The following is a 23,905-nucleotide window of genomic DNA, read 5'->3' as shown; positions in this document are numbered from 1 at the left end:
AGAATGTTCCAGATCTGCAGATATCAAAAGAAACCCACAAAGCAAACACTGGAGACAATCATGGCTTTCTTAATTCAAATGTAAACATGCTATTTCTCCCACATTATGAACATGGTTGCATAGCCAGGAATGACTGAGACAATGTCAAGAACTGAATAGAGGTTCTCTGTGAGTAAATACATGAATTACTTCAAAAACAAGGGAGTAGGACAACACAGGATGAGTCCCATAGGACTCACTGATGTCCCAGAGCTTCTCTGGCACAACTGTGTTGATACAACTGCAGCATGTAACTCCACACTGAGCACTACAACCTTGTTCTACAAATATTAAAAAAAAAAGAAAAAATTTGTTTGCCATATTCAGGAACGAATGAGGGCTGTGGTTATTAAAGTATTTGAGACTCCTGCACTTCTTGAAACTACTACACTGGCTTTAGTGCTGTAAACTAGCAAACTTAGTTATTTCAGATAAAAGGAACAGACACAGTGCATCAGAAATAAGCATACTGTGGTAGTTTTAGTCAGGCCTTTTGAGAGGCCTTGGTTTTAGTAGGCCTGATAGTGCCACATAAATTCGGAGAGACAGGAGTCACCTGACTGAAGCAACCAAGGCAATATTTCATACCAGATGACGCAAACTACAAATACAGTAGAGCAGGAGGTATTCTTGCAGCTCCATTATGGTTGAGGGAGAGGCAAGACAGGCAGCCACTGCCTTGCTGCAGTGGACCTTGGCTGCTGCCCACTGCTACTTTGCATTTTGTTTGAGTTCAGGAAAGTAAACAATCTATTGTTATTCTCTCTCTTTTGCCTTGCTGGGTGTCTCTTTGGGTGCTTTATGGATCTGGAGTGATGGGATCTGTTTTCAGTGGGAGGCAGGAGACTGTTGTTACATCTAATGTGTGTAGGTGTGTGTTATATTGTAGTTTTCTTTTAATTTTCTCTTTTCTGTACCAATATACATAACTAGTTTAAATCTTGGAGGTTTTTTTCCTCCCTTTTCTCAGCAGTGGGTGAGGGAGACTGACTGTGTTGGGCAGTTGGCATTTTGCCAGCTCAACCCAAGACCCCAAGTGTATCTACACCAAGTATAGAAGTACTCCATACTGGCAGTGTGACAGCAGTTTGGTAGAGTGACTAAATAAAATCATGGCTACCTAAAACAGAATCTGTTTAAATCTTTGGATTTTCATAGTAATTTTTACTATTTCACAAATACACAAGACAAAAATTCCAATGAAACCACATCCAAGTAAGGAAAAAAATGTACTCACTCTTAGTCCTGGAAATCCAGAAGGACCAACACCACCAACAATTCCCTTCAAAGAAAATTAGTTTTAGATTATCTGAATATTACCGTTTGAAAAGAAAACCCAGTGATAAGATTAACAAAAATTCCCTACAAATCAAATCATTTGGGATTTTTAGAGAGTTCCCAAAGAGGGACACTATCACTGTACAGAGGAACAGGCTTATTAAAATCCCTGGATGGTGCCATTCCATCTCCAAATATGTGCATATGAAATCATTCCTGCTTTTAATGCAGAAATATGAGATTTTTTTTTACCACAATATTTAAAGTGGAAGGAAGAAAAATAATTTTTTTGAGGGTGAAAAACAAATTTATTAAGATTGCTTTGAAAGATAAATAGAACACCAGCTCGGTTCATAGGAAGATCTCCACAAAATTTACATTGTCTTCATGAAAAATTTATTCTTGATACAAACTACAGTATTTGTACTTTACAAAGAAGTTACAGATTCAACAGTACTCTTCTACTGCCTCTGTCACACTCAAGTTTAACTCAGAAGAGGTTAAAATACTGCAGAAAACTTACTAAGTCTCTCTACCCTACATGAACCAGGTATTGGAGCCCTCCAGTTCCTCATGCTTCATGTAGGGTGTCCCAGCATCTGGGACCTGCTACTCAATGTCACACAGAGGGTTCACCACAGCCTGCTGGCACCCACAGGGAAGGGGAAGTTTTATGCAAGCAGATCTAAGCCCATTCTGAAGGTGTCCAGCTGGGCATGACTTGGACATGCCCCAGAGGACACTTCCATGCTCTTCTCCGTCCCCTGGTGCCTACACACCTTCTCCAACCTGCTCCAAACTAACCAGAGGTAGAGCTGAATACCCCAGCAACACCCTCCAAGGCAGACTGACATTCTCAGAGAACTGGGAGGGTGTTGTGGAAATGAAGGATGGCATCAGTCAGCTAAGCAGAAGAAATTAGGCATGGAGACAAGTGTCATTAGTGTCAAGTCAGCACATGGGAAGAAATGTCTTCCCTTGAAGTTCCTGCTGCCACAGGCCTCCCAGGCAGCCCCTGCTCTACACTGCCAGCTCATGAACAGGCTCTGTGCAGATCCCATTAGCACTGCAGCCCCCCGCAGCTGCAGCTCTGGCCCCTTGCCTGAACAAGCCCTGCAGGGTGAGTTTTGGGGGAGGAGGGGAGAGGGGTTACTGCCTGTCTAAGAAGGCAGAAAGATCAGCAGCTGTCTTGGCAGATTAGATGGAACTTGTTTGCAAATGTTTGCACTAAAACAGGCTTCTTTGTAAAGTGCAAGTCTGTAATTTCAGATCCAGGCTTTCTGAGCTTGTTTCTATTAAAGTACTGTTCTGCAGATCTGGTGGAAAGACAATATCTGCTTTATCAGGAATGGAGGAGACTTGGGAGTACCAGGAGGGGAAGGAAGAACTAACATTTTAATCTTTGCAAAGCAGCTGGTGACACTCACAAGCCCTCAGGGGGTTTTCAAGATGAAAAGCACTATACTGACATCACCTGACATTCCAACAAGGGAAACTTTGCCTCAGGGACCAGAATTGCAACAAAATTTTTTTCCTTTTTTCCAGAATGTTGACACCAAACGTTGATAACCCAACACAAAATTCACATCAGCTTTTCTAAAACAAGTCTCTAAGGTGGGTGTCAGGGCAGGTCTTCACAACAGAGACAATCTCTGCCCAATTGCTGACTCTGGTCCATATCAGAAAAATCTTTAGATGAAAACTGATAGTTTCCAAAGGAACGTCCAACAATGCAAGATGATTTAAATCAGCTGCAATTTTGCCAAGTGCTTATTGCTGTTTCCTTGCCTTGCCCAAAGCATTTCATTGGTTTCTGACACCAGAGGAAACCCGAGTTTGGAGTCTGCAGCCAGTTTCCCAACAAACACAGCAAGATAGCAGAGCTCCTTTGAGGGTAACCCGTAAAATGACATGACTGTCACAGTTTGAATTCCACACTACAAGAGCACTTCAGCCTGCATGCACTGGCAAGGACAAAGCTGTTATCATACTGATTATAATGCACTAAATGACATACTAGCATAATTGTTTTCAGTAACAGTTCAAAGGATGAAATCAACTATCAACAGCATAAGCACACAGAAGCTTGGGGTTTACACGTTGGCAGAATCCTATTTTGTTAAGGTGATCTTAGAATAACGGTTTAAATAAACAACACACTCAAATCCTATGCAAGAATTTTTGAACTCAAAACATTCATTAGTAATGCAATGAGGGCAGTAAGGGATCTGATTCTCAAGGTAGTCAACACATGTACTAGTGGAAACTGAATTCTTTCAGCAGCTTTCTGAATCTTTTGTTGCTCTTTTTTATACTCACTATAGTATTTTCCTAGCAATTTCCATGGAAAATTTAACAGTCCAGCATTTTCCTGTAGACTTCAAGACATTTCTTTTGTGACAAAAGTCTCCTTTCTGTTTAGGAGGGGAATTGAGTGTTACAAATTTTATCATGTTAATCAACACAGAATTCAATACTTACAGGACTTCCATCTGGACCAGGAGGGCCTCTGTTTCCAAAGTCACCTGGAAAACCCTAAAGCAGAAGAGAAAATAGCTGTTCTTCATTACCCAAGATACAGATTAATCTATGACCCTCTTCTAAAAAGCATAGTCTTTCAGTTGTACTGCCTATCCTTGGTAAGTATTGGAAGAGGCAGAACTGCCATTACCCACATGTATATGTATTTTTTTAACTCACAAATGAGGCATCAAAATGGAAATGGATGCAATGGGACAGTTTTCCAGCCAGACAGGTTCACAGATGCAGGTCACAAATGATACAGCACAAACCCAGTGTAGCAAGAGTTACAAAAGGAACTTAGTAAGTAAAAAACGAAAGCAAAATGAACAGTCAGAAAAAGCCTAAAATTGGAAGCAATACAGTAATGCTACTCTGTGCAACAAGTGCTTTATTAAATCAGTATTAACATTTAAAAATCCTATAAAGCATACAAATGATGACTATTCATAATTTTAATATAAAACAGAACCTGAACTGTTTTTACAGTTTCAACAGACTTGATTAATAAATTCTTGGTAAAATTTCCAAGGGCTGTTCTGACACTTTGACAACTGGTTTTAACTAATCACAGACAGAAGAAAACTATGTACAAACAATCTCCTTAATGTGTACGTAAAAGCAAAATGCATCATACTAACAGGACAGACAATGCATTAAAAACACTGCAGAACTAGAGAAATTTTTTATTATGATCATAAAATGGAAAGAAATTGAAGACACATACTTCTAATGTGAAGTATTTTCTTAAAACCATATTGTATGCTAAACTAATTTAAAATTCAAACAAATCCTCACTCTATAATTTTCACAATAAAATTTGGAAAACTGAGTATTTTGTTCCATTTCAAATATGCCATAAATGTTAAAAATATGAACAGCTATTTAATAAACCTGATGAGTAACACCATTTTGTGAATTATAAGTGCACAATCACTTGTATAAATCCATTTCTTTTTACACTTTAAAATTACTTTCCAAAAAGGAAATTATATTTGGGATCTGTTTTCTTTCATGAAGATCCCTGCCAATCAGACAGGGGTTTTTCTCAAGTATTATTATTGACAGAAGTTTCGTCCAACAAAATAAGTTGCACTGTAGAACAACAAGTAAGGAGCCTGACTTCAGGCACTACAGAATTCCCATACCAGATTTCCTTTAGTGACAGTGGTCCCCCCCAAAGCATCAGTGTTGCCAACTCTAGGGTACTGTGCCAGAAGACCTTGTCATTACAGCCATCACTGTTTGGGGTTAAAATTACACACATTCTCTAAGAATGTAATCCAGAAAAGTACTTCAAACCAGCTTCTCATGTTTTGGCTCTCCTAGTTTGGTCCCTACATTAGTAGCCTTTAGTAAGTACTTTATACATCATAGAAAGGATTTGGAATGGAACCTTGGATTGAGGAAATTACAACATTACAAAGAAATCAGTACTGAATGAAGATAACCACAGACATGTGCAGAGGTGCTTTTGGTGCTCTGTCACCTATGTGAATTGTATCTCAATTGTTTTATATAAATAAAAGTCCTTATGAGAACTTAACCTGGCACTGTGCTCTCTGATGGTAAATGGAAAAATAGCAGCTTCCCACAGCATGCACAGGATCAACTAAGTGTTACGGATTGAAACAACTATACTGGCAATTAAAAGCCTCAGAGAAACCTGCCATGGAGAATGACAGTATAATGCAAAACATGTTTTCAGTGTACTCTGCTGTCATCTCCTCTTGCTAGTCCACACTCAGCACAAACCTTTGATTGTCATCCAGGTTCTCCTTAAATGCTGCATGTGACTCACCCGCATGAGACACTGACAGCTACTGCAAGGTGTTGATGGCACAGAGCCCTCTTGCCCAACACTCAGATGCACAAAGTGGCATTTGATTCAACTTACAAGTAAACAATGATATGGTCAACAAGCATAGAATAACCCTGTCCTTCTAGGAGAAAAATTAAAAACCAGATCCCTCCTTTGATTTTACGCCTCAACAATTTGATAGCAGCTTCAGAAAGCAGTCTATCAACTTAATGGTACTTTGCCTTTCTTTACACCAAAACAACTCTTGTAGGCTTGTCCTTTTTTTGGCTGGTGTTAGATCGCACAGAAAACAAAACATTTAAACAGAGTCCTCCACAACTTTCTTAGCATACATCAAGGGTCAGATGATGATAATCACACTACTACTGCTGAACAAGCTTGTCCAACATGCTAGATGAAAGCAATCTGAACTGCTGAGTGCAACTGACTGCACAACTGAAGAACACTAGTGTGGTTTCCTATCTCAAACCACAAGAAAGTTAAAATTAGAAACTCCTAGATAGCTTCAAAGACCTAAAATAATATGGTTGCAGCAGAAAACAAAACATTTGGAACTGAAGATGCACCACAGGAAACACGTAGACCTTGATAATGTATACTTGGCAGATTTACGTTTATTCTCAGCTGTAGAAATATATGTTAAGTGGAGGACAGCTTTAATTTAGCCTAGTCCAGAAATATCAGACATTAGAAATCGCTGATCATTATCTAAACCAACTCCAAAATCAGATTTACAAAGCTTGCATCATTGGTGCACCTTGTGCTAACACTGATTTTACAGCATATATTTATGTGCTTCTGCTCCCTTTTACCCTTTCTCACAGCTGGTACCAGTAACAAGTCATGAGCGTCATAATGGTAACCCTTCCACACTTCAGAATGTTTAGTAGTTATAACCTGCAAAGAATTTGCACTTCTACAAAGTACTAATGAAAAATAATAGAAAGTCATCTCTGAAAAAAAATGAAACTAGCTTTTTTCAGCTGATTAAAGATTGAATTATAGGTGGATTTACATTGACAGCAGGAATTGTAACAAGTATTAGAAGCTTTACCTGTCTCCCTTTAGGACCTCTTTTTCCACAAAAGCCTGGGATGCCCTGAGAAAAAAAATAATCCATTAAAAGTAAGTTTTCTTTAATACTTAAATTCAAATAATTAAACTTGCATTTAATTATTTGATTGGAAAAAGACAGTGTCAGAAGCACCACCATTAAATAAAAATTTTAAAAATAAATTCAAAAAAAGGAAAAAAATTGAACAAAGAATCATGGATACATTGTCCTGTGGCAGAAGCACAAACTTTGCTTGTCTTTAATGTGAACAACTATGAAAAAGGGCTGTATCCTGCTTCCATCAGAGTACATAGCCACACAGCCTTTGTGCTTAAGAGAAATAAGAAAAAACTCAAGCACAGAGTGACAGAGACTTCCATGGCTGGTTTTACTGCAAAGATCATCTGACAAGTATTAATTACTGGCTGAATGAAATTGCATCAGTGAAAAATGTTCATTGAGGGCCTTGTTGGTAAGAAAAAAATAACTGTAATCCTTGCACCTTTATAGTAAAGTAAAATAATAATTTACAGCTGCTCCCCATTTAACTGCAGCACCAGTGCATTTCATTGATTAATTACATATGAACTATATATCTGATTTCCTTCGTATTAGTTTTGCTTTTAGCAAAAAAATACTTAAATGAATCATTATACCTTGTACATTTTCCCCCATTCTAATATATATTGCCCTACCACACAAACATCCACATTTTATTCATGTTCCATTAAACCTACCCTTTCTCCTTCAGGTCCTGGTTGTCCTGCCACACCTGGAGGTCCAATGAAACCCTAAAAACATACAAACAATGCTTTTCACCAACACTGCTTGTCCCTCAGCATTGGCCAGCTATGGGTTCACGATAGAGGGATGAAATTCAGGCTCATTTGAAACTACCAGTGAAGTTCTAACCATTTAAATGTTACTAGGATTTACTCTCCAACCAACAGCAAAACCAATTTCCTGTTAGGAGGGTAGAAAATCAGTTAATAAAAAAGTACTAGGAAAGTGGTTCAATAAAACAAGGTTGAATCGGATGCCTTATTTATCACACTAGATGAAACTAGCAATTTTTTTTCATAAGTTCACCTTATTCATAAAATGCATCAGAAAAAGCGCTCTCATCATCAATAACAGTGAGATTGCCTCTATATGTAAGAGCGGTTTCAAGACGAGAGTTTTTCTTAATATAAGAGTGCATTTCTTCAAGTTCAGTCACAACATATTTCTGTGCTATTGTTCCTCAGCTGTATGGAGAGATGGGTTCTGCACTACCAGATTCAACCTAAGATGGGCATAAAAATATTATTAGTTACTAAAAAAGAATTTCTTGCTTTCATATCTCTCTTCAGTCCTTCGATTGTACTAATTTCATTTTTTTTATGTTGACCCATTTTTTTTATAAATTATGAAAGGTAGTGTCCTTCTGTCATCTGGACCTAATGAGAGCAAGGAAAACAAAGGCACTTTATGGTCTACAGTTTTTTTTAAAAAGCTGAAAAGCAGAGCACAGTTTGACCACAGGAATGTTTTAAACAAAGCTCTAAAGATACTTCATATCATGTTGCTCCATGGCATTATGTCTCTAAAGGGCTGCATCATCATTTTTACTGGGAGTTGCTTTTAGAATTCATATACAGGACTTAGCCTTAAGACATGACAGGTGCTTTTCCCTAAAATTACTCATGCATTGGCCATTTTTAGCTTTATGTAAACAGAGCAGCAGTAACTTCTCAGGAAGTGACTGGGATCACTTAATGTCTTGTTGGTTGAAGGGAGAACAAGACAAAATGCTTGAGAATCTGAGCAAAAACAAACTGAAGAAACATAAAAGAAACAATCCCTGAGGGTGCAATATGTGTTGGCACTTGATCCTGACAAACTAATTTTTCCCATCACTGTAATGAAAACTGACATTAACAGAAAAACATTCCCCAAACACAGACAAATGTTTAAGAATCTACTGCAGGTAAAGGCGTTAAAGAAACAGGACACATGCAAATCTTGCAACACAAAAAGGTTATCTTAATAGATATTTGACAATAGAGGACACTGCACAGCAAACTATATGAGCTGAGGGCCTGAAAACAACAGGGAAAAACCTCCCTCAAATGATAGATGCAACCACCAATATGCTGTTTTCAGGAAACCTGTGTCTACTGATTGATGGTGAGAGTCAGTCTGAAAAGCTATTTATACATGCACCAGTATGTATAGAAAAAAACCCCAACCTATTTTACTTCCAAGAACAATCAAAAGCAAACCCTGAACGCACAGAGAATCAGGAGCCTTCAGTCTCTGAGATATATATACCTACAAATGAACATTCTAAAATCTCAAGATAACTTTTGAGGTTTTTATGTGACATGACTGTTTCCCTTTATCAGCTTCTGTAGTTGTTACAGATTGCAAATGCCAGATTTGTCTCCCTTCTTGACTACTTCCATGATGGAAATAATGCTTCAGGCAGGAAACATCCACTCCTCTTCACTCCCGGCTCTCACACACCCAGTATCGCTTTCTTCTCTTGCCTGCATGCAAGTGAGAGGTAGGGCAGCAATGGCAGGCTGCTCTATGCAGCTCACCATGGGAAAAAAAATAAACTCCTACATGTATCCTGAAAAATACCCTCTGGTTTCTCATTTGTACGTTCTGTAAAGGCAGAGTGGTTCAGTGGGCATACAACTGGCAGAGCTGAATTAAATTCCTCACTCCCTTTCTCAGGTACTGTATGTGTAAAAATAGACATGCATACCAAAATGCTTAAAATGCTTACTTACTCTTACACCTTTAGGACCTGGGTTACCTTCCGGTCCAGCTAAGCCCTATTACAAAAATACATGAGTTGTAATTAATTTTAAACAGCCAGATACAATCTTTGTCAAAGAACTGCAACAACATTTGTTAACTGTAAACTGGCAATACGTTCTTGAAATTACTAGGAGTGAGGACCGTGTCATCAACTAGTCCCCTGGAACCATTTTCAGAAAGGTCTCCCATTAATACCCAGCTGAAATATAGACAATGACTGAAACTTCCATTACATTAAAACTATTTTTTTTGTGAGGAAATTTTTTCCAGACCCAGTGATCTGGCATTGCAATGACATCATTTCCCATTTTTTTTTAATGAGCTTTTATATTTGGATACATTTCCAATTATTTTCAAGCTAATGTCAGAGTAGCAAATGTAGTTCAAATGCTCCAAAAACACTTCACGTGAGCTTACACAAAAATGATATATCACCCATAACTCTATAAAACACTGTAATGGAATTTTAAATATATAACCATTAAAACCTAAGTCCAGTAAAACACTGAAGAATTGAACAAATTTACTCTTTAAGCAAATGAGTATTTCTACTTTATGTCTTATTTGTATCACTACACTGAGGTATCTGTTACCTCTTATGTTAATCAAAAAAACACTAAAATCAATATTCATGCAAGTGCTTGTGTTTCGAAAAACCCTGGCTTTGTTGGTTCTCCTAAAATATCTCAACAGGGAATAAAAAAATTAATGTTGTGTTTCCCTGAAGGGCTGAATAATTTGAATAATTTCAGCAGTGCAGTAAACACACTGGTGAAAAACTGGGAGGAACAGGCAGTTTCCTACTGCTTCTGGACTTGAAACACAAAGAGGATAAAACTTATAGAACCACATGAGGCTTATGGAGGAGTGTGAAGTGTTTAGATATTTGGTATTTTGGACATTCACTGTTTACACATTCAGTATTTTGGTAATGCCATTCATATATTCCAGAAAGGAACAGCATTAATGCATCTACCCCATCAAACTTTAAAAACCGTGAGACTCAACACTCCCTCAAGAGCACTACCAGAGAAAATAGTTTGTGTCAAAGGTAAAGAACAAGATGCAAACCAATACAGTTTTACAATTAGTATTTCAAAAGAGTTAGATATGGTACTTCTAAAAAGAATAAATGAGAATAAACCAAACCAAATCGAAACAGCAAAGACATTAGAATAGTTACTGCACCTGCCTGCCAGGGTAACCAATGGCTCCAGTACTGCCAACCATTCCTGGAATTCCCTAAGTGGAAAAAATGAGGGGCAGGGGGGAGTGGGGGTGGGTAAAGGAAGAAAGAAAAAGGAAAGAAACAACAAACACATTTAATGTCATAGTTTGAAGTTTGTTTTATCATTTCTATCTCTTAACATGTAGTTGTATGGTGCAGCTTAAGCTCGAGGAAAAATTACTTTTCAAAGCAAGATACACAGTAACATTGTAAAATTCACTCATCATAAATATGTAACTTCACCAATTTCAGTTACATATCCTTTGAAAAGAGTCCAAGACTTCGTGAAATACAACAGTGCACCCCTTATTTTCACAGTAATAGCATAGATGCTATTTGTAAAAAAATAATTGAGGGGGGCTATAGGAGACAGGTACTTATAATGAAGTAACTGCACAGGTCTTAGCTGTATATGAACAAATACATTAAATTTTTTTATTAAAGAAGAATCCTTGTGTCCTTAAAAGGTCAATTTTTATTTGTTTTGTTTCTTCCAGAATCATGTCAATGCAGCACTAGATTAATTATGAATGCATAGAACTTCCCTCCATCTTCTATCTCCTGATGTTAATCACCTTCTTTTTCTCCACTGGTTCTCTCTATCTCACTGCTATATTACAGTTACCACAGAAAAATTCCTGTGAGCCCATAATAAAAATCACCACTCATTCAGTTAAGATATGTGTGTAAAACCCATGAAACTCATGGATGTGGCTCCTGAGTTTCTATTTCCCTTCAGGTGTTTATCATCTGTTCTCATCACCATTTCCTTTTCAGGATCATCCAAAAGGAGACTTGTGCTTCCACCTACTCTGCCATTAGGAGCCTCATTAATGGTAACAAAAGACATTGGCAATTGGGTATCCTTGAAACTTAGATTCAGATTGCTTCTTGAACTGACATGGAAGTGAGAAAAGGCACTAAATAACTACTGCATTTTTGACATGTTAGGAGATGTAAACCGCATTAAATCAGTAGACATTTGGGAGAATCCAAAATGTGCCTCTTATAAGAATGTTACACCAACATCTGCCAAGCTCGTGTGGAAGCTGAAAAATAAGCTGGTCTTTTCCATTTCATTTAGACCACTTTTTTCCCCACACTGATCTCTAAACAATCTGAACTCTCAGTCAAGAACAGTCCAGTATTTCCTTAAGCAGTCAGTAATTTACACTGATAACTCATAGAGAACATTTCCAATGGGTCATACATTCCTCTATCTCCAGAGTACCCTGTATTGTGCTGCCATCACTCACCTGCTCTCCCTGCAGCCCTCGCAGTCCTGGATAACCCTTAGGACCCTGCAGGTGGAGAAAGATATATGTAATAAATACAGTTACACAAAGAAAATGGATCTTTTTTTCTACTCTAATCTCCCTTTATCCAGAAAAAAATATCCACAAGAAAGTTGAGTTAGAGAAAAGCAGTAAGAAATCTTCTTGGCAGTTTAGACAATTTCAAGATACCAGCATGCTTTCAGACAGTTCCAGACTTGTTCTCTCAACCAAATGAGTACATGGGATGCTGACACCAGTTACTGCTGCAATTGAAAAACTAGATTGTGTAAAGTGCATTTCCCCATTCCAAATCCTAGTCAGGATGCCTTTTCTGAACAAGCAGTTTGGAGTAGGGGTATAAGTAGATGGTCATCTCAGACTACTCTAGGACACACTCAGGAAAGACAGACCTTCCAGGACACATGACACCTCTTTTTAAAATTAATATAGAACAAATTTCAGCTCTTACACTATGGAATTTATATTGGTAGGGAAAATAGCCTCATCCCAGAAATCTTCCCTGAGATGCCGTAATTATGAAACTGTCAAATTTTACTTCCTGTGCATTGACCATTTCAAGTATATTTTAGTTCTCAAAGGAAAAAAAAAATAGAGGTGGGATCTGCCATCTGCATCAGTACACTTGAAAGGGGAACAACTTCTTGAATGTCTTTACACTGTACTAAACATACCCAGACAAGCTGGCCTAAGAGCCAGGCTCTAACAGTCGTATGATTTATGCAAAAGCCAAGTTTCTGGCCTCCACATCCTTTGCAAGAGATACTGGGAATACACAAGTCCAAAAGCTACAGTTTTGAAGAGAAATACCAAAACAATCCTTATTCTGGATAGAAATCTATCATAAAATTGGACTCAAAGACATTGACTGAGCAGCAGGAGTGCCTTGGCTGATGTTAAATGTCTGGCTGCCTTGCGGCAGGTTGATACTCATCACTCAGTAGAGACTTGAGACTCACTGTAATAAGAAGAAATTTTGCAACTGGTTTCAGCAGATCAAGTAATCCAGATTTTTGGATGAGCTTCTGCACAGCCATGGCAGTATTTTGCACATGAAATTAATTTTATTATCTTATATGAGATTAGAAGACAAAATTAGTTTGCTTGGTGACAATTTTGGAATAAGCCAGTAACTCCTCTTCAGCTTTCAAAATGTGCCTCAGAAAGCTACAAGGTTTTTACAGTCCCAGCCATCTCTGTATTTCATTAATTTTACCCATTACAGAATTTTATCCTCTCTCTATGCTTAAATAATCAACTAAAGCAGGTGTTGCTAGAAGACAACTCCTAGTAGTTTCTTATTTTTGTAGTAGGAAAAAAGGGAAGCAAATGCTGCTCTACACAGAAACACTCAAAGAAAAGTTTATCACAATTTAGTCTCAAAGTGGGTCAGTTTAGCTGATGAACACCTACGTGAAGTCTCAAAAGAAGGCACGCGAGCAACTGTGAGATGAAGAACTGCCTATTGGTGGGCATGTTTCTACACAACAGCATCTTCTGTTACAGCAAAACTGCTCATACATTGGAGTGGTAAGCCCATATTCTTATTCAGAATTAATATGGCCTGAATTCATTCTCACTCACTTAATGTTGGTTGGCAATGAAGCTAAACCATGCTAAAATTAGTATCATTCCAAAGAGAGCTTTCATATAGGGGTGAAAGGAAGGTTTTGCACAGTAGGCAGACACAATACCAACAACAAGCCTAAAGTCATTTCATCACCTCTTGACCATCAGACATCCACCTGATGGCCCCTTGGGCCAGGCTAAGGTACATGAAAATGGAAACAGAATCCTACCTTTTGGCCTTTGATGCCAGGCGGGCCTGGAAAGCCGAGGGGGCCTGGGTCACCCTGTACAACAAAAACATCCAGAATCAATATGTTTCACTGGAAGATGACACAGGCTTATAAACATGTAGGACTTCATATCTTCTCCTCATTATTGGATATTTAGTATGAAGAAACAGCTAATGTTTTTTTGATTAGGCATAGATTTTTACTGGATTTTTTAGTGGAAGAAAACAGAAAAGCCAACAGCTCCCAACTGCAACCATCGGGTGCTATATGCCTGCTCCTGTAACATGGCCAGATCATGGCTGGAACAGACTTAGTTCACAACCTCACAACATTTACTCTTAGCCAACATAAATGGGAGTGAAGAAGCTACACAATTCTTGAGGCAACCCTTTTCTCAAATTCATATATATTTAACTATTACTGTTCATTGCCTGCATTACTGTTATGCCAACAATCCTCAGCCAAGAACCAGGACACCATTATGGCATGCACTGCATAAAACACTGCACAAATTAACCCGTGTAAAAGGTGTCTTGAAAGATGCATACAGACAGACTGTGTGGAATAAAGTAATTCTCATAGGGTCCTTTTAACTTCACAACCACATGACAGCATACGGGAATAAGAATTAGAGCATCTCAAATGCCAGGGAGAGGGGGAAAGATGCAAACTTTTACTGTTGCTGCAGACAGGGATGGAGGGAAGGTTGTTCTAGCTCTTTTTTATCTTGCTCAGGAATGACAGCAAAGAGATTCACTCTTTCAGGATTAGTGCCCAAATTCAAACTCAGTGAGTCAAGGAATGGACCCTGGAAGTGAGTTAGCATCCAATTAAATTTAAGTCCATTAATTAGGGCAAGCAAGTTTGAATTAGGGGAAAAATTCAGAACACAAAATAGCGAGGACTATAAAAATGCATATCAATCCTGTATTTTTTTTATTATAGATGCATTCCACATGTATTTAGCTGTAGTTTTACAAATACATGTGTAGGCTGTTCTGTGGCTGCTTGGGTTCATGCCAAAAAATATAGCTTGAATTTCAGGCATACACGTACAGCAAACAACGCTATCATTGAACTGCCAAACGCAAAAGCTGGTTAGATTAAAATAATGATATTTCCACAAAAGCTGCCCTTCAATTTCTCATTAGGGCATCAACAGACACATTTCTGAGTTTCTTCTCAGCAGCCCTTTAACATTTACAACACATATTTGTAAATGTTAGGGTCTGAAAGTGTGTATGTATTAAAAATTAAGTTATTTTATGTACACATCAGCAGCTACTAAACAGTAGTTATTTGTTAATGCTTTCTTCATTACAAAGAGTGGTCCTGAATTCTTACAGTATTTTCCACTTAGCAAAAATGTTCCACACTTCATCTACTAGCAAATGCTGTTAATGAAACTTAGCATAAATAGAAGATATTCTAAAAGATATAACAGAGGCTAACACATCAGAATGCACATATCCAATTATATTTTTTGCACTATCACATTGACTCTAAAGTTTCATGGATATTCAATATATTTGCAGTCTAAAAATGAAATAATCACATGCTTTCAAGCCCACAATTTCTATGAAGAATAGAATATTTCAATATTTATACTCAAATATTTTGGGCAGAGAGAGCAACTGCTTGTTTGGCTGAAGTAGCTTAGCAGGCACTAGCAGGAAAAAACTCTGAAGCGAAAGAACAAATTTTAGCACCAAGAGTCCACTTAAAAAAACTGGTTAAATACAATACAACATGCAATAATGTGCCCTTGTCATCGCCAAATTCTGTTTTACAGAACTCTCTGGACTAGTGCAAAGTACTAAAGAAAAGGTATTTGTTACATCAGTGTGAAACTAATCCAGTTTCATTGTTCTAAAAGTACTTTCCTTTTATTTTTAAAAATTAAATCAAATATACAATTTAAGTTTTAGCTTTTAATACATTCTTTTATTTTCCTTTGGCTCATTACATCATTTGTGTCTAGGCTGGTCAGTCTAACATAACTGTTAAAATACACCAGTGTTAAAGTAAATACAAAGCATTGCGATGTCACAATTTGTCTGAATATTAAACAAGACTTCACAAAAAATGGGACAGACAAAACATTTTTCTATAATTAAGAAAATAATACCTTTTCTCCATGCTTTGCCCGTCCTGGAGAGAATCCTGGGTCCCCTTTAGGGCCCTGTTGCAGAGAAATTAAGCTCATTAATGTCATCAGGGAAGAGAGCTTTTAGTAATACATGCGAAAATAAGTACTCTCAACTGTTACAGCAAGAGAAGGAGGAATGTTCATATACAATGTGCTTGTTATTACAGATATTCTTCTTGTAACTGTTTCAGTAAAGAACTACAAAGAATACAATAGTGCAAGGTCACACTGAAATGAGATTTACATTTTCCAAACTTTTGAAGAGCCGATTTATTGGCAAATCTAAGCAAGATTTCAGCAGACACCCCAACCAAGTTGCTCTGTCCATATCTCCAGTGCCTCAGGACACCAGCAGTTCCTCAAACACTGCACAGGATTACCAGGCTGTGTTACTGCAGGGACTATAACCTTGCCCAGGTTTCCTCAGGCTCAGCCTTCCCACTCAGCATGGACAGTGTGTGGAAAGGACAGAGTTGTGAACACAGAAAAGGCCCCTGGCTCCATCAGAAATTTGTGCCTAACAGCTGAGAGAGATGACCATTCTTGGCTGGGAATTGCCGCCCGCTTCCCAGACCAGGCAGTAAGCAGGAAGGGCACTGCCACACCGGCCTCTCCCATTTCACCTCCCCACTGCCGGAGTCCATTGCCACACACAGTGCCAGGCAACACAGGCCAGTACGTCAGGCCACAGAGAATACAGTTCTATAGCATAGCTGGAGTTATCCAAGTATTTTCTAGCTGATTGAAATTTTGGAAGAGAAAGAGTTTTATTCCTTGAACAACTCCAATCCGTGTTCTGTTTCCATTTTCCAGTGAAGTCAAATTAAGCTAAGAGTTTTAAGAAAACTGTAATCAACTCCCAGCTAGTTAAAACACAGGTCTTCTGAAAACTTACCTATCACCTTTCCCCTGTAAGTACAATTATTTCCTCATTGTTTTTAATCTAAAAATGAAACAGCCACTGCTATGCATGGCTTTCAGTTGAAGATTAACAACACTTCGCCACAAGTCAAGACACGAGGATAAAATAAAAGCATTTTGTTATTTAATAAATGTAACATTACTGTGTAGTTAAAACAGTGACAGAATCCACAAACTAGATTTCCTTAACTAATCTTTTTTTTCAGAGACACAGGAATAAACTCAAACCTCAGGGATATTTTTAAATTACTTTAAAAACACCCCTCAACTGTGTGTATCAGAAATTAAATCCTGAGGACATCAGCTATTGGATGGAACTGCTGGACCTCACTCAGGGCTGGATACCATGATATAACTTAATGTTGCTCACGTTTCAAATGCAAGTGCATCAAGGACCCTTAAGCATCTTAAAGACAGAATAAAATGCTCCATTTATTTACTGCCAGAAAACTGTAACAACTCATCTGTGATGTTTCAATCAAACAAAAGTTTGTTTCAGTTTACATACTTGGTGTGGTCAACTGGATCTTCACAGCAAAAACGTCATGAGTACCTGGCTAATTTTTATTTAAAGAAAACGGTTTCAAAATATACCTGCATAATTTAAAAAGATAATTTAGAGTCCAAATAATGAAAGAGATCACTAAGGACCTAGGAATATACATTTTTATAAATAAATAAAATATATGTAGGCACATACACCCATGTACAATTCTTCTTCATGGAGAGAGCTCAAGAACCGATTGGAATTATCATCCAGTGAAAGAGGAAAATACATTATAAAACAAAGCCTTGGAGTAGTTAATTAAAATTCCTAGCAATATATTCTATTATACAGTCAGCATAAATACGGTAAAAAATTAATTATGAAAGTCTAAGTTTAATTGTTCCTATAGAACTACGCAAGAACAAAAACACGCACAAAAAATAGAGTCACTGGTTTTACAGCATTTAGCACTGAAAGTTTTATTAAAATTCATATGTCCTCAAGCAGATTTTAACACCTGTCACGACAGGTCAGATTCCTGCAATTAGGAATTGTACTAAACAAATCATGGTGCTGCTTTTTTCCTAACATATCTATCAAATGGTTCAAACTAAATATGAGTTGAAGGCATTCTGCAACTGCACAAATCTGTCAAATCTATTTAAAGAGCCTATGTTACTCAAGTTTGAAGGTGTTATTTGAGCTTCCAGTCCAGTATTTTCTTTGATTTTAAATATCACATCCATAAACCTTCAGAAAATTATTCTAGCATATTAATCACATAATAATGTCCAAAATATCAGAATATTTCAATATAAAAGGTTGGACAGGGACAATAAAATCCTAATTTATAGAGAATGACAGTCTATCTTTTTTTCATTTTTTTAAGGCAAACCAAAAGACTACAATAATTGTTTATTCTCATTTAAACTTCATTTTATCAGAGGTTTACACAAACACTTTTGGGAAGTACAGACTACTTGCACGAATAACAGTTTCCAAGTCATAATTCTGCACACTCAGGTGTTTTTCTTTCCACTGAATAATCTGCAATTTTGTTTTGATATGAAGCTCAATTTGATTGATTACATTTAATTAAAACATGTTTATAGTAGCACTCTCCATCTGTAAACCAAAGAAAGCCAATTACTTCCATTATAGGAAATGGCTCTGGGCCTTCCAAAAAGTCATTAAAAAGTTCATGTATTTATATAGCAACATGGATAAACTAACTCACCTTGGGGCCTGGCAATCCTGGCAAACCTGGGTTACCATGTGGTCCTGGAATACCCTATAAAAACAGCCCAGACAAATTAAAAACAACAAAGACGGGGATTACTCAGCACTCCACTGAAAACATGTGAAAAGTTTGCAGACAATTTCACTGCATGTTTGCTACTTTTAGAAGCACTGGTTAGGATTTTTAAAGGATTCAAAGACATAAAACATACGCATCTTCCTAAAAAATTAACATGAAGCTGAGTACTTCCTTTTCTTTTCATAATCTCAGTTTCTATTATCTTCCCAGGTAATTCTCAACAGGTATTTGGCACTGCAATATTGCATTCCAGCTACAACACCTGGAGGCATGGAATAAAATCAGTAAAATCACATTTTGAGGTACCCATCTATACACCACAAAAAGAAGGAAGTGGATGAGTTCTCAGTGACTTAAGAGACGCCTTCTTTAAACAAACCACAGACTTCCTGATTGTCCCACAGCTAATGTAGAAAACGGGCTTGTTACTAAAAGCATTCAGCTTACAACATTCCAGGAACAGAATAAGCTATCAAGACTCCCTCCACTTTCAGTATGTCCGTTCCTGCAACACATTCAGCAATCCTCACTCCCTGAAAAACTGCACATCAGGGAAATTATTTCAACGGCTTTCAGCAGCTACTCCTCTTCTAAACAGTGAAGGACCAAACTGGTGAGAACTTGCTGCTAAGTAGGCAACAAAGTTTCTGTTGAATTCACTAATGCCAAAATTCCACCCAATTAATCCAAATACCAAATATAATAACAATACTTCTCAACTTGCTTGTATATTCCGTGGTCTAACAACAGATAAACCCAGTGTTTGGCTTTCCATCACACAAGGCTGAATTTACCACTTACACCTTGCAGTAACACTGAAAGCTGTATCTGTTAGTGCTCCCTCCATAAGGACAGTGTTGACCTAACTCCACAGAAATGCTAATACCATGTGCTGTTTGAGAGATTAATTTGCACACTGGCAATTTTGGAGGTACCCTCAGGGATTTAGGAGAAAGGAAACAAATAGAAAGTGCCAACATAGCTGCAGTGCTGCAGTGGCTCCTACTTTTGCTGCTTGTAATGTTATTGTCTTGGGCCATAGTATCACAATAAAGAACTGCTGAGGCAATAGAGGAGTTTCCCATCATTGTTAATTCTGAAATTGCTGAAATTTCATCATAGAGAAACAGAATAAGCCAAGACGCTGAGGAAAACTTCACTGTCAGATGTGAACTTCTTTACCATAGAATGACAGGGATCAAAATCAGATTTTAATGGAAATCACTAACCATTAATCACATATTCCCAAAGTGACCAAACAATGTGAATCTCTGTCAGGATCAGGTTGGACACACACTTGAGAGACCCTGGTGAAGGCCCAGGCAATGCACCTCTGCACTTTGTTCTTTCCCTTTGTTGCATTTCAGGATAACGAATGGCAGCTCATGTGAAGGGCAACAGAAGTCACAGGGCAGGCTGTACCTGCTTGAATTTATCAGTGTTGTACAAACTAAAGTGCACTGACATTTCAAAATCCTTTATTTTTGATCAAATTGTTTTACAGACTTTCTTGGCCCATATATTTTAAACTCAGAACTACTGGTAAATATTCATCTCAGCCATTTTCATATTTTCCAGGTACTCTATTGTAAGCTGTCTCTTCACATCGGAAGCATGTCCTACACAATGATTAATCCAGAAATCTCATACAGTAGAGCACTGTGCTTTTTAGTACTCTATATCTATAAAAAAAGACCTGCACGGAAAAAAATCCCAAACAAACAACAAGAGGAAGAGCTCTGAGCAAGAACACTCTCACCAAGAGGCATGGCTTTAAATACATGAACAGTCTCCTCTAAAGTAAAGACAACTTCCCAGTTGTGAGAATCTACTTAGGTACATGGGATCCTGCCTCTGATGCCAGAGATATCCTTGACAGAGTCCATATGCAACATAAAAAGCTGAGTTGTAAGAATTGTCAGCTCATAGAAGGATAACTTGAAAAAAGGATAAGTTATGAAGAAATGGATTTGAAGAACGCTTTTCATTTTATACCTTTAAATGTGTCTCTTCTACTCCCTTGCCTCTGACTGCTCTAAAGCATCAGCTTGGTTTGCATCCTCTTTGACCAGTGCACTTTCCTGCTCAGTCACGCCCAGTTTAGAACATCCTGTGCTTTGCTGGCTTTCAACATACTATTGAGCAGCAGTTTGTTTAAATATTCCTCAAGGGCTGAATCAAAACTCCTCCCACACATCTGCTGCCCCTGCATATAAACTACTCCCTTACCCCTCACTTTTGATTTGCATAGATGAGGGCGCTCTCGCCACAGTCATTCACATCCGCATATACCACAACAAATCTTCACCTCTTCCTTCCAGTTGCCCTTCCTCTGAAACCCCTAAAATGAACCATTATCTCAGGGACTCCTTCAAGCATCTTTCTTTTGTGCTCGGTTTTGCAAACACAGATTTATCCTCTTCTGCCTCATCAACTGGTCTGTGCAGTGGCACAGCCTCTCTCCTGGCCATGGCAGCTAGGGCAGGTTTGTGCTCACTGTGGCACAGCTCCTGCTCTGTTCCCTGGCACAGGGCAAGGCTGCTGGCCCTCATGTTGGGGTGCACCCAGTCACACAAAATAAATAACAATTGCTACTGTAGCTCAATGCATTGGTAAAGTGCCTTGATATCGATCAAACTATGATCAAGCTGCCATAGCTCAAGAGACTAGACACATTTTTGGAAGGAGTTTTCCCCCTGCAGCTCTGTCTTGCAGTGGTTAATTTTATCGCCACCGCCTGCTCCTCTGTGGCTACGGCCTGCACTGCTCACTCCCTCTCATTCCAAAACAAATGAATGTGACCTTAGATTGCAGCAGATGGGAACGGCATGGAAAAAGCTAGAAGTTAATACTGTGAGCAGCAAAATCTAGGTACAAATGTAACAATGCTCAGTGTGTGCGCTCATACACAAAATTAACTATGCTGGAGGCTCACTACAGAAGAAATGGTTTGATATGGCTCGCTTTAATCTGCCAATATTAACAATCATACACTTTCATAATCACTAAGCATATGAATGAAGTTGAGAAAAATAATATTATGCAAATTCCAGTTTGATTACTGGTGATCCACCTAGAGGTGCAGAAAAACATACTCACCCGAGGACCTCTCTTTCCTGAAGGACCAGGTAAACCTGGAGGACCTGGAGGACCCTGGTGATAGAAAATCACAGCAGTTGAGCCTAAAATCTGATGGAAGGACAGTATCACAAGTCTGAATGAGACCAGTTCCTCTAACTGATGACTTTCTGCTAGTGCAGACTTTCTCAATTTGAAAACCAATTTGCAAACCACAAACAAGTCTGTTTTTAATTTGACTCCAAATCAGATTTCTGCTTAGAAAGTATCTTACACCAGAGAAACTGGAGCTAAAAATCTATTACCTAAGTGTATTGGTATTAAAGGAAGAAAAGATCAGGTACAGCAAGCAAGAGCAATGTATTTCTAAAGAAATAATAGAGAAAATTTAAGCCTTTTAAAGAAGCACGCTGACATGCCAAACACACTAGAAAAGTTGGAGTAACTTAAATAATAAGGTACTGCCTCACAGAAAAGACAGACATGCTCACTAGCAACCTCGTATCTTTCTCAAGTTAAAAGACCTCATCTTTAATAGCACAAGAAATCTAGGAGAGACACTGAAAACTCTTGAACTGACATTCCTGTCCAGATTTAAAAATGCACTCAAAAGGGCACAGAAACCTTCCACTCTGCTCTGCTACAGTAGGATGATTTGTAATATCTCCTCTCAAATTGTAAGTTAAGAGATGTGGTTTGATTAGAAAATTGTCCTGGGACTATAAAAGATAACATATTTTTAAGTAAAATAGTTGCAATTAGTGTCTATTCTTTTGCAATTTGTGATACAAAGGTTTTCTATATCCCTGTTTCAAATGCTTTCTACATTTTTGAATATTTAAGACTAATATTATCTTTCTGCTACTAAAAATAAACCAGCAAGAATCTAGTTTTCATCAGATGCAGCAGATACAGACATTTCTCTCAGCCTGGAAGAGGAAACGTAAGGGTTACCTGCAAAGTTAAAATGCATGAAAATGATTAAATGACCTGTGTCAGGCAGAGTCTCAGCAAGAAATTTTTTTCACCTGTGAAATAAGCTAAGAGTGAAATAAGCAAAAGTGTGAAATGTTAGCTAGAGTCAAACAAGTGAAACAGGCTGAAGTGAAAGGGTAGCCAGTGCTACCCCTTGCTGCTGTTCACTCAGGATCACTGAACTGCCCTCACAGCATTCTCACACACCACTTGGCTACAATAAGAGCATCTCACTCAGGACTCAACTCTGCTTATAATGCAGGGCTTGCCACCTCCCATTCCTCTTGGGAACATCTCCAGGCTGCTTCTCCTTACCAGCCAGAGGTAGCACCACCACTGGTCATCTACATTTCTCCTCCTGGCTGGGTGTCTTCAAAATCCATAAAGCTTTTCCAATAGAGGAAACTAATTCCCAGCTCATTGCTCTTGCAGGGGCATATCCTGTGCAGGTAGGCTTGAAGATGCAATTACCTACCAGCAAGCAACATAGACCAGCTCTTCAGCTCACATTAACCCCTTCTTTTACCAGTGTGGCACTATGTATCCTGTTACTGCAAACTGCTTTGGGATTGTGCAATGAAAAACAGCAGCTTACATTTATTTTTGTAACCTTCACACAGTGCAAACACCTTCTGCAACACAAAAAGGAGGGGTTCTTCAGATGAACAGAGCATTTCCCTGGAAGCAGTGTTTCAGGAGATCACACTGTTCCACTTCAAACTCATTTTATATTTTTCTAGGGAAATTGCAATAGCAAGAATTTTAATCCGGGTCTCAATAGTTTTGAAGAAATAGGTGCCCCTTTTTCTATGCTACCCATAAATGAAAGCCTGAATTCTGGAGTCCTGCATTGCAGCAGTGGGTGAATTCCACAGCTGTGGGATCATGGAATACAAGAGGCCTAATTGCACAGGGCAAGAATCAGTTCTGGTAGATGATTAAAAGTTAAAATGAAGCTGAGCAGTTTAAGAACCACAAAAGCTAGTTCTTGCCTGTCAATTCCAACATTAATTCTGCATTCAGATCTTGAAAGCGGATTCAAACCAACAATAACATAGTGAAAGAAATAAAAAGAAGGGGGTTTCATGCCTCATCAGGATTTTTTGCTGCAAGGGAAGTTTTCAAGTTCCT

The 23,905-nt window shown here is 38.2% G+C and overlaps 1 protein-coding gene across 1 annotated transcript in view; it reads right to left on the bottom strand.

Annotated features, from left to right (window-relative positions):
* The window catches only part of COL24A1 (collagen type XXIV alpha 1 chain), a 113,472-nt gene that overhangs the window by 74,496 nt on the left and 15,071 nt on the right, over window positions 1-23,905 (bottom strand). Inside the window, exons 4-14 of the mRNA XM_071565036.1 lie at window positions 21,821-21,874; window positions 18,641-18,694; window positions 15,975-16,028; window positions 13,847-13,900; window positions 12,009-12,053; window positions 10,713-10,766; window positions 9,494-9,538; window positions 7,451-7,504; window positions 6,714-6,758; window positions 3,799-3,852; window positions 1,277-1,321 (exon numbers count right to left, since the gene is read on the bottom strand). Of these exons, the coding sequence (XP_071421137.1) occupies window positions 1,277-1,321; window positions 3,799-3,852; window positions 6,714-6,758; window positions 7,451-7,504; window positions 9,494-9,538; window positions 10,713-10,766; window positions 12,009-12,053; window positions 13,847-13,900; window positions 15,975-16,028; window positions 18,641-18,694; window positions 21,821-21,874 (558 nt within the window). The remainder of the gene's footprint in view (window positions 1-1,276; window positions 1,322-3,798; window positions 3,853-6,713; window positions 6,759-7,450; window positions 7,505-9,493; window positions 9,539-10,712; window positions 10,767-12,008; window positions 12,054-13,846; window positions 13,901-15,974; window positions 16,029-18,640; window positions 18,695-21,820; window positions 21,875-23,905) is intronic.

This window comes from Pithys albifrons, chromosome 10, assembly GCF_047495875.1.
Source record: "Pithys albifrons albifrons isolate INPA30051 chromosome 10, PitAlb_v1, whole genome shotgun sequence".
Taxonomy (NCBI): Eukaryota; Metazoa; Chordata; class Aves; order Passeriformes; family Thamnophilidae; genus Pithys; species Pithys albifrons.
This window is presented reverse-complemented; position numbering and strand designations above follow the sequence as displayed.